General features: G+C 44.9%; 1 protein-coding gene across 2 annotated transcripts in view; it reads left to right on the plus strand.

The window, feature by feature from the left end:
* DNAH3 (dynein axonemal heavy chain 3) overlaps positions 1 to 14,914 on the plus strand; it is a 487,274-nt gene that overhangs the window by 236,574 nt on the left and 235,786 nt on the right. For both annotated transcript variants that reach the window (XM_073647962.1, XM_073647963.1), the window contains exons 28-29: positions 6,077 to 6,275; positions 7,446 to 7,554. In XM_073647962.1, coding sequence (XP_073504063.1) covers positions 6,077 to 6,275; positions 7,446 to 7,554 — 308 coding nt within the window. The remainder of the gene's footprint in view (positions 1 to 6,076; positions 6,276 to 7,445; positions 7,555 to 14,914) is intronic.

Here is a 14,914-nt window from a genome sequence, read left to right on the forward strand (position 1 = left end):
TCTGCTATTGTATACGACTTCTGCCCAGAGATCAAAAAAGAAAATCCTCAATAACTCCACTACCATTTAGGACCCTTTAAGTAGTTTTTATTGTGTTTTTTAGTGCAGATATAGTTTGTTGCTGTCCATCAGCATAACAGGCAGATATGAACATGTCCGCTATTAAAGAGAATCTGTCAGCAAGTTTTTGCTATTAAATCTGAGAGCAGCATAATGTAGGGACAGAGAGCCTGATTCCAGGGATGTGTCACTTACTGGGCTGTGTGCTGTAGTATCAATACAATCAATGTTTTATCAGCTGGAGATTATCCCTAGATGACTAGGCTTCTCATGCCAGGTAGTCAGGATAATCTGTGAAACTCCGCCCTCACCAGGGATTGGCAGCTTGCTGTACAGTGTAAACAGAAAGCTTCCAATCAGTGGTGTGGGCGGAGTTATACAGGGATCAGCATTCATAGCTACATCTACAGCAGAGAAAACAGGGATTCTATCAAAACTGCATCAAGCAAATCCTAAAATTTCAAAAACAGATATCAGAGTATATTTGGAATAAGAAGCCCCCAAGAATTATCAGAAAACTCCTATTCAAAAGCAGGGATAGAGGAGGAATGGCCCTACCCAATGTACAGGCTTATTATGAAGCCAATATTGTTCTACAAAGCAAAAAATTGTTTCTAAAGAACAACCCATATAATTGGGTTTCATTAGAAGAAGACTCAAACGGAGGCTACCCTTTACCATCCTTAATTCTAATCCACTTATTAACTACAAATCTCCCTCTACCTTCACACCCCTTATTAAAAGCCACAATAATCCAGTGGGAAAAAACTTTTCAAGCTCACGTTGGATAAGACCTGTCCTTATCCTCCCCATAAAATTCCTCGATCCATTTTTAACACAACACTTCCAAAATTTCCTTTCGGAAAATGGTTTAATCTAGGAATCAAAAACTGTTCCTCTATCCTTACAGGCCCAAATAAAGATGCTCTTCTAAACTTCCATTCTCTAAAAGTCTTATATGGCCTTCCAGAGGAGGAATTCTTCAATTCACTAGAGTTAAGAAAATTTATAAGGAATAAGATATCCTTACCTCTGACTTGACCACGCTTCATTATTACATTACTAGACCACCTTTCTCTGAAAACATTTGGAATATGAAAAATATCTACACTTTATTTAATGAAGATCTGGAATTTACCAAATCAAAACCTATTCTGAAATGGGAAGCTGACCTAAATAAAAAATTCTCTGAAAAGGAATGGCAGAAAGCTTTGAAATCCACTTAGAAACTCTTTGTAAATGCAAATATACAAGAAAAAATTTCAAGATCATTTTTCGGTGGCATTTGACTCCTGTGAGACTTAAAATAGTCTTCCCAACTCATTCTGATTTGTGTTGGAGGAAATGTGGAAAATTTTCCTAACCCTTTTTCCTTCAATATTTTACCCCCTCCTTTGGTTTTAAGGCCCCTCCTTTTCCTTCCTCTTTTCCTTTTTTTTTCCGCTTCTTCGTCCACATTCATATATTTCATGTGATTCAAATTTATTTAATCTCTTTGTCAATTAATCTTACGCATGTAACAATTTGTTCAGTTCTTTAAAGTCTATTCTCAATCCGTATGTATCTATATATTACATTTTATCACTCTATGAACATTGGAAGTTTTGTTTTCCCCCCTCCCTTATATTGTAAAAAACCTTCAATAAAGATTATTTAAAGAAAAACTGCATCAAGCAGCCCAGTAAGTGACACATCGCTGAAATGAGGGTCTAATGTTTCTGCATTATGCTACGCTCAGATTCTATAGCAAAAACCTGTTGACAGATTCACTTTAAAGAGAACCTGACACTTGATTGATGCTGCCCAACCTGTGGGTGAGCATGAATCAGAGCCTGGGTGCATGATTGCTGCCATGTATGTTTTTGTCTGTAGCTACATGTTATTTCAGAGAAAACATAGTTTGAAGAGCTGGCCGAGGACCATAGAAAGAGATGAGACTAGTCTGGAGCCACCTCCACCTCTCCAGTTGATTGACAGGTCTCTCCCATGTGTGTACATAGCTATAGCAATGCGAGGAGAAGCTGGGCGAGGGTGGCCCAGGACTAGTCTCATCTCTGTCCATAGTCCCCAGTCAGACCTTCAGACTATGTTTTCTCTAAAATTCTGAAGCATCTCAAAGAAAAACATCACTGGATGCGATTGTTTGGCCAGACTCTAAGTCATGTTGGTAAACTCAGCAGTAGACAACCAGGTGGTCTTCGGCACTAGCATAAGAATGAATGAAACAACAGTGTGCATGATCAACCCCTGGTTCTATTCACTCGTGACTCCGGTTCTGAAGATCGGTGGAGGTCCTTCAAGGCATAGGGCATAAATTCTAAATTGGAAAATATCCCTTTAAATCTCTCCATGTGGGTTTTTTTTCTGAATGAATAATATTGCCCCATTAAGTAAGCCTAGATGTTATACCTATTAAAACTTAAAAAAAAACACAGAATAATTGACTTTATTCTGACATAATCTATCACAGCCAAGAGATATAATTGCAGGAATTGCTTTAAAAAATGATGGAATTAGACGTTTCACTCCATTGTTTGTGTCCTAGCAATAATATCCACCGACATGATCCTTCCAGTGCCCTTGGAACGACGCTGCGGCTCCTTACGCAGGCAATAAGACCTAATTGATATGTTACTTGCAGAGTGCAGCTTGTTTATATGGCATTTACCAGAAAATACCTGTAATTAAAGATGTTCAGAAGAGATCAGCGAGTAAATGTGAACAGGGGATTACATAATCTTCTGTAATAATGGGGATTAAATAATCTCCGGTAATCATGTTTATTCGCTTGTCAGAATGTAGAACAGGCAAACTGCGTCATTCAATAAATATAGAAATAAAGAAAAAGGTTACAGGTGAAGTCATAAAAGGGAAACTTATCGAGACAGGCATTTCATACACCAGTCGTGAACCAAAAACCTTGAGTAAATTTTGCCAAATTCATGAACAGGTGGAAAACTCTAAATAAATTTGGCTCATCTTTTGGGATGTCTGTGTGCCAAAAATTAAAATTAATGCATTCTAAGGGTATGTGCCCACGGCGTCTTTTTCAGGCAGCTTCCATGTGCAGAGGACAGGTAAAAAATATCAGATTTTTCATTTTTTTTTAACTTCAGAAATCTGCTATGAAAAGGGGATATGATAAATTTTCCCCATATTTTCTTTATCGTTTTATTTATTTTGTAAGAAATGTACATTGTAGCTTTTATGCATAAATTCCAATGGCAACTCCAACGATCATACATCAATTAGTAAACTGGATTTTGTTATGGAATAAAGGAATTTTTGGCTTCAGGAGACAATAGTGTCTGCAAACTTTGGACCCTCTAAAGCAGGGGTCTCAAACACGCGGCCCGCGGGCCGCATGCGGCCCCTGAGGCTGCTTTATGCGGCCCGCAGGCACAGACCCCTTGATGATCCCGACCAGGTCCAGGAGGAGCCGCCGACAGCAGCGCTGCATTGCCACACAGAGACTGTTTCCCAGCACTGCATTTCCAATGCCAGCCGCCGGCCAATCAGAGACCAGCAGCTGATATCTGCGTGTCGGCGCAGCGAGTATGACGTCATTGCCATATGCAGATGTCAGCTGCTGGCCTCTGATTGGCCGACGGCTGACATTGAAACTGCTGTGCTGGGAGACAGTCTCTGTGCGGCAATGCAGCGCTGCTGTCGGCGGCTCCTCCTGGACCAGGTCGGGATCGTCAAGGGGTCGGACTCTGTGTTGCCTGCGGGCCACATCTGCAGGAAGGACGCCGAGGGAACGGAGGACAGGTGAGAATCATCTTTTTTTTTTTTTTTTATGTGTGTGAAGAACAGCACAGGGGGCACAGAGCCACAACATGGGGACCTGGATGGGGCACATAGCCACAAGAGGGGACCTGGATGGGGCACATAGCCACAAGAGGGGACCTGGATGGGGCACATAGCCACAAGAGGGGACCTGGATGGGGCACATAGCCACAAGAGGGGACCTGGATGGGGCACATAGCCACAAGATAGGGACCTGGATGGGGCACATAGCCACAAGAGGGGACCTGGATGGGGCACATAGCCACAAGAGGGGACCTGGATGGGGCACATAGCCACAAGAGGGGACCTGGATGGGGCACATAGCCACAAGATGGGGACCTGGATGGGGCACATAGCCACAAGAGGGGACCTGGATGGGGCACATAGCCACAGGATGGGGACCTGGATGGGGCACATAGCCACAAGATGGGGCACATAGCCACAAGAGGGGACCTGGATGGGGCACATAGCCACAAGAGGGGACCTGGATGGGGCACATAGCCACAAGATGGGGACCTGGATGGGGCACATAGCCACAAGAGGGGACCTGGATGGGGCACATAGCCACAGGATGGGGACCTGGATGGGGCACATAGCCACAAGAGGGGACCTGGATGGGGCACATAGCCACAAGAGGGGACCTGGATGGGGCACATAGCCACAAGATGGGGACCTGGATGGGGCACATAGCCACAAGATGGGGACCTGGATGGGGCACATAGCCACAAGATGGGGACCTGGATGGGGCACATAGCCACAAGATGGGGACCTGGATGGGGCACATAGCCACAAGATGGGACCTGGATGGGGCACATAGCCCCAAGAGGGGACCTGGATGGGGCACATAGCCACAGGATGGGGACCTGGATGGGGCACATAGCCACAAGAGGGGACCTGGATGGGGCACATAGCCACAGGATGGGGACCTGGATGGGGCACATAGCCACAAGATGGGGACCTGGATGGGGCACATAGCCACAGGATGGGGACCTGGATGGGGCACATAGCCACAGGATGGGGACCTGGATGGGGCACATAGCCACAGGATGGGGACCTGGATGGGGCACATAGCCACAAGAGGGGACCTGGATGGGGCACATAGCCACAGGATGGGGACCTGGATGGGGCACATAGCCACAAGATGGGGACCTGGATGGGGCACATAGCCACAAGAGGGGACCTGGATGGGGAACATTACTACAAGATGTTTGCCATTATTACTATATGATGCTAATTGTAAGACAATATTACTGAATGTGGCCAATTGGGGGAAACAAAATTGTAAAAATCAAAAAAATAAAAATAAAACATGAAAAAATATTGTGCACTAAAAATGCTGTTTTATATGTAAACTAAAGTAAACACAAAAAAGTGCACGTTTATTATCGCCACATCCATAACGACCCAAGCTATAAAAAAATAAACACGGAAAAAATGTTCAAAAGGTGTATACAAAAAAAAATGGTATCACTAAAAATGTCACATTGAACAAAGAATGCCGCCCCCCAAATTCAAATTTTTTCCATGTGCGGCCCATATACCCAGCCGAGTTTGAGACCCCTGCTCTAAAGTGAGACGTTATGTACATTAATTCATTAAACCAATATGTAATAATGTATCCACTCCTAGTTTCATTTGAAAATCTAGTGTCTTTTTGTGGGCTTTTATTTGAGTCTCTGCTTAAATCTGTCTACAGTGGAAAAATTGCACCCTCTACCTATGGAGAGGCCAAAGGGAAACAATAGCAGAAAGGCAAAAGGATAAACTGCTGAGGCTTTTAGTACAGGTGGAAAAACAGAACGCTTGTTACTACACCCAGCTTGCATATGAAAATCTAGTGCCTTTCTGTGGGTTTTTATTTGGTCAGTCACTACAAGGCTGTGCAGCTTACATTGTCCTTCTTCTCTATATGCTATTGCCAAGGGCAGCTCTCAGCACTGCTACTGTACTCTATACTATAAATGGAGTCCTGTGGTTGGTTGTGCAAGTAGTACAGAGTAAAATCATGCTCCAAAAATGCTTCTTTCCCTACTTATCATTCACTCCGCTCAAATCTGTCTACAAATCTGTCTACAGTGGAAAAATTGCAACTTCTACCTATGGAGAGGCCAAAAGAAAACAATAGTAGAAAGGCAAAAGGAGAAACTGCTGAGGCTTTTAGTACAGGGGGAAAAACAGAACCCTCATATCTACGCCCAATACACACCTAATGCTTCTTCTTCTGCAGCCCGTGATGTCGTTGCTAATTTGGCGAAGGACAAAGTATCCAGCCTGACTGACTTCCAGTGGATCTCTCAACTGAGATATTACTGGGAAGGCCGGGATGTCATGGTCAGAATGATCACTACTGAAGTCAAGTATGGCTATGAATATCTCGGCAATTCACCTCGACTTGTCATTACTCCTCTGACTGATCGGTGTTACAGGTATGGGCTACATGTATGTGTACGAGCACGAATGTAATGTAGTACGTCGTATTCCGATAGTGGGTACTGATATACAGTCACTTCATTAATTGCATGGTGTTGACCTCACATTTTTCTTCATAATTTCTTCATTCTTTTACTAGTCAACCTCATACATGTTGATACACCCATATTAGTTATGAAAATTGAGATGTGAACAGGATGCTGCATGTTCTCGCCACATAGTATGCCATTGTTTTTTGCAAAATATTATTATTATTATTATTATTACAACTAATTTTTAGAGGACTATTGATTCCATGGTGCTGTACATGAGAAGGGGTTAGATACAGGATACAAATATAAAGTACAGTGAAGAAACTAACAATGATAGACTGGTACAGAAAGGAGAGGACCCTGCCCTTGCAGGCTTACAGTCTAAAGAATAATGGGGAAGGAGACAGTAGGTTGGGGGGTTGTGGCAGCTCCGGTGGTGGTGGTGAGGTGGCAACGGGGTCATTGCAGGCTGTAAGCTTTCTTGAAGAGATGGGTTCTCACGTTACGTTTGAGGATTTTAAGTGAGGCGGATAGTCGGATGTGTTGAGGCACAGAATTCCAGAGGATGGGAAATGCTTGGAAGAAGTCGTGGAGGCAATTGAGTGAGGAATGTATGAGTGTGGAGGACAGGAGGAGATTTTGGGAGCTGGAAGATACCGAGAGATTAGTTCGGAGATATACAGAGGAGACAGGTTATGGATGGCTTTGTCGGTCAGTGTTAGTACTTTGAACTGGATACGTTGGGAAATTGTGAGTCAATGAAGGAATTTAAAGATGGGAAAAGCAGAGGAATAGAGTGGAAATAGGTGGATTAGTCGGGCAGCAGAGTTAGTAATGGACTGGAGAAGTGCGAGAGTGTTGCCAAGGAGGCCACAGAGAAGGATATTGCAGTAGTCAAGGCGGGAGATGATGAGGGCATGCACTAACATTTTAGTAGATTCAGGGTTGAGGAAAAGACAGATTCTGGAAATATTTTTGAGTTGGAGTCAGCAGGAGGTGGCAAGAGCTTGGATGTTGAGGTTAATGTCGAGGCATCGGACTTCTGGTACTACGGAAAGGGTGGTGTTGTGGTGTCAGATGCTTGATGACCATATGTAGTACAATACACTTTATAGACTGTTGTCCTTTCTCTAGAACTTTAATGGGTGCACTCAAGTTAAGTCTTGGTGGAGCTCCAGAGGGTCCTGCCGGGACGGGGAAAACCGAAACTACAAAAGATCTGGCCAAAGCTTTGGCAAAACAGGTAATCTCACTACTAATTATCTGCTTTCTTGGGTAAACTCATGGTGCATTTACACTGGTCGACCCGCGGCCATTAGGGGTGTCCATGATGGATATATTCATCATGGTGCGGGTCATTGTGTGTGGCGCTGAGCCCTCTCCACAGAGGACAGAAGCTGGCAGTGTTACGCAGCCGACATCTGCCTCTATCAGCAGTGATTAAAGCATGCTCCTATTGCTGCTGTTACTTCTTTTAATACCTCTGTCATTCACTGACAACGACATTTCAGCTGCACGATTCTGCCCGGGCTTCTGTCCTGGAGTGCCCATTGTTTCCCCCACAACGAGTTTGCAGGGTGTGAATAAGTTGACATGGCTGCTGGATGCCCCTGCCATATTGGCACTCCTGTGAAGTCATCCACAAATTGGGCTTAATAGAAAAACATGATTTTTACTATATTCTACGATACTATAGTTTGTCAGCAGAAAAATAAATAGTTATGTATCTTTGAAAAAGCGGAGGGAAAAAACAAAAATTGGTAGCATACTTAAGGGTTTAATACCCTATTTAGAAGGGCCAGCCGTACTTCCATGCGCACAGAACGATTGTGAAAGTGATTTTTCTGTATGTCTGGAGCAGGGCCTGCGTCAGCACCCGGGCAAGTGTCGGGGCCCTGAGCAGGCGGGGGGCCCACTCACCGTCGGGCACCCCGGTGCGCTATGGGACCCATGAACGATGCGGTGCCGGTGCCAGCGCCCACTCCCCACCGCTTCCTCAGGGCCCCGGCACAATACTTACCTCTCCCCGTGCCTCTGCAGCAGCTCCGGTCTCTTCCACGTCCTCTGACTGTGACGTCTCAGGTCAGAGGGCACGGTGACATCTTTACACCACGCTCCCTCCTGAGCCGTCACAGGCAGCGCAGAGCGGGAAGACGCCGGCGATGCTGAGGAGTCCGGAGCAGCGGCAGCAGGTGAGAAGTGAGGTGAGTATTTGATTTTTTTTATATATGTATGGAGGCATGGGGCATTATATGGTGGGGGGGGGGACAAGTGACATCCTGCATGGGGCATTATATGGGGAGGTGACATCCTGCATGGGACATTATATGGCGGGGGCAAGTGACATCCTGCATGGGGCATTAATGGGGGGGAACAAGTGACATCCTGCATGGGGCATTATATAGGGGGGGAGGTGACATCCTGCATGGGGCATTATATGGGGGGGAACAAGAGACATCCTGCATGGGGCATTATATGTGGGGGGAGAGGTGACATCCTGCATGGGGCACTATAAAGGGGGGTGACATCCTGCATGGTGTTATGATCTGCTACAGGGACTAAGGAAAGACAGGAGATCTGTCCCTACAATAGAACTAAACTAGATGCCTACGATGTAACGGGGAACCTGATCCTGTGATCAGATCCGCTAAAGTCCTCGGCTAGTCTGTACGAAGACCTATAGATGTGAGGGAGGGATCCCTACAAGAACTAGGGACTGGGATAAGTTTGGACACCTCCTAGCAGAAATAGTAGCAGTCAAAGACAAACACACAACAAAAAGCATAGAGGTCAGAAGACCTAGCAAAACTAACAGAGAACGGCAACAGAGCACCAAGCTAGCTCAAGAGTAGTAAATACAATGAAGTCCAGCAAGGCCAGAAGGGCGGAGCCGGATTAAATAGGCAAAAATGGTCATGTGACCAGCAAACTAAAAAAAAACTAACAGGAGAGTTCTAACAGTACCCCCTCTTCTAAGAGGATCCTCTGGATCCCCTAGGCCCAGGCTTACCAGGAAACCTCCTGTGAAAAGCTCTGACAAGTCTGGAAGCAGAAACATCATCCGCCCTCACCCATGAGTTATCCTCAGGTCCGAAACCCTTCCAAGCGACGAGATACTGCAAACTCCCTCTATACCGTCTAGAATTTAGGATGCGGGAGATTTCATATTCCCCGTCCTCCACCACCGGAGGAACAGTGGCAGAGGCGTCACCATCCGACACATCAGCTTTTTTCAACTGAGAAACATGAAACACCGGGTTAATCTTCCAGGACGTAGGAACCTCCAACCTAACAGCAGATTGGTTAACTATCTGAAGCACCTTAAAGGGCCCTACGAACTTGGGACCCAATTTTTTAGAAGGAATCCTCAATCGCAGATTCTTAGAGGACAACCAAACCATGTCACCAACAGCAAAGAAAACCTCTTGCCGTTTCCTATCAAAGTGCCTCTTAGATTTTTTGTTAGCCTCCTGAAGATTACCATGCACATCCGTCCAAACTCTCTCCAAATCACCGGAAAAACTCTCCTCCTCAGGCACAGCCGAAACCAATTTGGAGAATGACCCAAAAGACGGATGTCTCCCAGAACAACAAAAAAAAGGCGAACACCCAGCAGAAGAGGATGTATGGTTGTTAAGAGCAAATTCAGCAAGTGGCAGAAACTCAGACCACCCCTCTTGATTGTCTGCCACAAAACAACGCAAGAACTGCTCAACATCCTGGTTCTTCCTTTCTGTCTGGCCATTAGACTCAGGATGATATCCGGATGAAAACGACAAATGAACTCCCAACCTGTCACAAAAGGCACGCCAAAAACGAGCCACGAACTGAGGTCCCCTATCAGAAACAATGTCAGTAGGAACACCATGTAGTCTGACAATTTCCTTGACAAAGGCCTTAGCGAGTGTCTTAGCGCAAGGCAGTTTGATGAAGGGAACCAAGTGACACATCTTGCTAAAACGGTCCACGACCACCCAGATGACCGTGAAACCTTCAGAGGGGGGAAGGTCAGTAATAAAGTCCATAGCCAGATGTGTCCAAGGTGCACTAGGAACCTCCAGAGGGCAAAGCAACCCCGCAGCAGGAGCATGCGAAGACTTGGATCTAGCACACACAGTACATTGGCGCACCCACTTAATGACTTCCTTCTGCCATCCAGGCCACCAAAAACTGCGACCCACAAGTCTCTTGGTCTCAGAAATTCCTGGATGACCTGCCAACCGAGACTCATGACACTCAACAAACAAATCTCTCCTAAAGGTCCTAGGCACAAACAACCTCCCATGGGGAGTGTTAGATGGGGCATTCTCCTGAGCTTTAAGAATCTCATCCTCCAAAACGGAGTCCAAAGCAGCAATCACAACACCTTCTTGTAAAATGCTCTCCTCTTCCTCCTCAACACCGACCATGGGAGAAAAACTGCGAGACAAAGCATCCGCTTTAACATTCTTGGTACCCGGGATGTAAGTAACGGAAAAATTAAACCGCGAGAAAAAAAGTGCCCACCTAGCCTGACGGGCATTCAAGCGCTTGGCAGCATCAAGATAGATCAGATTTTTATGATCAGTGAAAACCTGAATGGGAAATTCAGCACCTTCCAAGAGGTGACGCCAGTGTTCAAATGCGAGTTTAATCGCCAGCAATTCCCGATTACCAATATCGTAATTAAGTTCAGTCTCAGAAAAAATTTTTGAAAAAAAGGCACAGGGATGTACTCCATCCTTGTTTTCCTGAGACAACACCGCACCGACCCCCACCGAAGAAGCATCAACCTCAACCAAAAACGGCTTAGTCACATCAGGCTGCATAAGGATGGGAGCAGAGGTGAACCTCTCCTTTAGAAACACAAAAGCTTCAATGGCCTCAGAAGTCCACTCAACCGCATTAGCACCTTTCCTGGTGAGATCGGTCAGCGGTTTGACAATAATAGAAAATTTTTTTATGAATTTTCTGTAATAATTGGCGAAACCCAAAAACCTCTGTATCGATTTCAAACCAATAGGCCTAGGCCATTCCTGCACAGCTTGAACTTTAACCGGGTCCATCTCAAAACCTTCGCTGGAGATAATGTAACCCAAAAAACTAATTCTCTGTACAGCGAACTCACATTTCTCCAGCTTAGCAAAAAGCGAATTGTCCATTAATAACTGTAATACCTCACGTACGCTCCGCCAATGAGACTCCAGATCAGGCGAATAAATCAGAATGTCATCCAAATACACAACCACATTTTTGCCGATTAAAGGTCTAAGGATGTCATTAATAAGATTCTGAAAAAATGCTGGAGCATTGGTAAGACCAAAAGGCATCACCAGATTCTCAAAATGACCCACAGGAGTGTTAAAAGCAGTCTTCCATTCATCACCCTCCTTCATGCGCAACAAATTGTATGCCCCACGGAGATCAATTTTAGAGAACCACTTGGCCCCCACTAACTGGTTAAACAAATCAGGAATCAATGGCAGTGGGTAAGGATTGCGTACAGTAATTTTATTAATCTCACGAAAGTCCAGACAAGGACGTAAACCGCCATCTTTTTTTTTTACAAAAAAAAATCCAACAGCCACAGGAGACTTGGAAGGCCTAATGTGACCGGCGGCCAAGCTTGTCTGTATGTATTCCTCCAAAGCCTTTCTCTCAGGAATAGTAAGATTAAATAAACGACTTTTAGGAAGAGTCGCTCCAGGGACAGATTCAATGGTACAATCATAGTCTCTATGGGGAGGCAAAATTTGTGACTCCTCCTCAGAAAAAACTCTCCAAAAATCCTGAATAGGTACAGGTAATTCCCCTTTTTCCACCGCAGCAATACGTCCGTTACAACACTTGACATAACACTTAGGGCTCCAGGACTTAATTTCATTGGTAGACCAATCCAGTACAGGATTGTGCAATTTTAACCAGGGTAACCCCAATATTACTGGAGAAGGCAAATTATCCAATACCACTAAATCCAAATTCTCTTGATGAATACCATTAATAGTGAGGGGAAATTCGCAGACCTTATGAGTAACACTCTTCAAGGGAGAGCCATCAACAGAAACCACAGTAATAGGGGATGACAAAGTTTTAGGTTCTAATCTAAGTTTTTCCAAGAATCCCCCATCAATCACATTCAGAGTAGAACCACAATCCACAAATACCCGAAATTCAATTAATTCATCCTGAGCAGCAGTAGTGGCAGATAGGAATACTCCCTTAGAATTTAAACAGGCAATATGGGCATGACTGACCATTTTTTTTTCTTTCTTCATACGAAGCACACAGTTCTTAATAAAATGACCAGAATTTCCGCAATAGAAGCACAAGCCTTCAGAAAGCCTGCAGTCTTTTTCCTGAGAGCGGGGTGCCATCGCTCCAATCTCCATCGGCTCTCCATTGTCAGCACAGACCCTCTCAGGACTCGGAGCTGACATAGCAGAGGATTTGCTCTCATTAACCCTTGCACGCAGTCTCCTGTCCACCCGTATAGCTAATTGCATTGCCTCCTGCAAGTTTCCAGGTGTGGGATAAGCAATCAGTAAATCCTTAACCCTTTCACCTAGCCCTGCAAGAAACAAGCTTTTCAAAGCTGAATCGTTCCACCCCACCTGGGCAGACCACCGACGGAAGTGAGAACAATATTTTTCCACATTACCTGATCCCTGCCTCAAACGTCTCAATTCAGACTCAGCAGATGAGACACGATCAGGATCATCGTACAACAAACCCAAAGCAGAAAAAAAACTATCCACTGATCTAAAGCACGGATCACTAGGTTGGAGAGAGAAGGCCCATCCCTGAGGATCTTTGCGCAAAAGTGACATTATGAACCCTATGCGCTGTGATTCATCACCAGAGGATCCGGGTCTCAAACGAAAATACAATAAACAAGCATTTTTAAAAGAAAAAAAATCTTGTTGTTCGCCAAAAAATAAATCAGGCAGACGTACCTTTGGTTCCACAAAATGTGCTCCAGAACAGCTACTCACGTGTTGTTGGAGCTTGGCCACCTCCAGAGAGAGTCCCTGCAAGCGTTGAGCCAAATCTTGAACCGAGACCATGATGGAAAACTGGAGGTCTTTCCTTAGAGAAATTTTTTTTTTTTTTTCTTTTAGGGCTGGACTTACTGTTATGATCTGCTGCAGGGACTAAGGAAAGACAGGAGAACTGTCCCTACAATAGAACTAAACTAGATCCCTACGATGTAACGGGGAACCTGATCCTGCGATCAGACCCGCTAAAGTCCTCGGCTAGTCTGTACGAAGACCTATAGATGTGAGGGAGGGATCCCTACAAGAACTAGGGACTGGGATAAGTTTGGACACCTCCTAGCAGAAATAGTAGCAGTCAAAGACAAACACACAACAAAAAGCATAGAGGTCAGAAGACCTAGCAAAACTAACAGAGAACGGCAACAGAGCACCAAGCTAGCTCAAGAGTAGTAAATGCAATGAAGTCCAGCAAGGCCAGGAGGGCGGAGCCGGATTAAATAGGCAAAAATGGTCATGTGACCAGCAAACTAAAAAAAACCTAACAGGAGAGTTCTAACACATGGGGCATTATGTGGGGGCAGTATTCTGTATGGAGCGTTATAAGGGAGCCAGTATCCTCTATGGAGCGTTATATAGGGGCCAATATCCTGTATGGAGCATTATATGGGGACCAGTGTCCTGTATGGAGCGTTATATGGGGGCCAGTATCCTGTATGGAGCGTTATATGGGGACCAGTATCCTGTATGGAGCGTTATATGGGGACCAGTATGACCAGTATCCTGTATGGAGCATTATAAGGGAGCCAGTATCCTCTATGGAGTGTTATATAGGGGCCAGTATCCTGTATGGAGCATTATATGGGGACCAGTATCCTGTATGGAGCGTTATATGGGGACCAGTATCCTGTATGGAGCGTTATATGGGGACCAGTATCCTGTATGGAGCGTTATATGGGGACCAGTATCCTGTATGGAGCGTTATATGGGGGTCAGTATCCTGTATGGAGCCTTATATGGGGACCAGTATCCTGTATGGAGCGTTATATGGGGACCCGTATCCTGTATGGAGCGTTATATGGGAACCAGTATGACCAGTACTCTGTATGAAGCGTTATATGGGGAGCAGTATTCTGTATGGAGCAATATATGGGGCCCATAATACTGTGTAAAGGACTATGTGGTGCCCATAATACTGTATGGAGGACTATACTGTCCGCTCTGCACTGTGCGCTGCGAGGATTTGCCGGTTTCTGAGTTATTGTAGAATTTACAATAGATATCACTCATGTAATGTAAGAAGTCAAATCTTTGGCATTCTACTATATATATATTTCTCTACCGTATCTCTGCGTCATGAATCGTGGTATGTGTTAAAGGGGCCCACTGAGACTCTTTCACCCAGGGCCCACAAAAATCTCGAGTCTTCCCTAGTCTGGAGTATCATTGTTCTCGTCAGCACCTGATCTGTTTACAAGCCTAAATCATCTCGCCAATTAGGTGATCGGCAACCTGTTAAGACAGGCTGATAATCGTGGAACAACCCCTGTTCCCAATAATCAGGAAGTATAAATGCACCCTTACGTGTTGAAAAAATAAAAATATGAGATTAATTGGATTTTGAAGATAGAA

Source organism: Phyllobates terribilis, unplaced genomic scaffold (genome assembly GCF_046119375.1).
Source record: "Phyllobates terribilis strain yellow unplaced genomic scaffold, ASM4611937v1 Scaffold_9__5_contigs__length_417890890, whole genome shotgun sequence".
In the NCBI taxonomy this organism is placed as follows: domain Eukaryota; kingdom Metazoa; phylum Chordata; class Amphibia; order Anura; family Dendrobatidae; genus Phyllobates; species Phyllobates terribilis.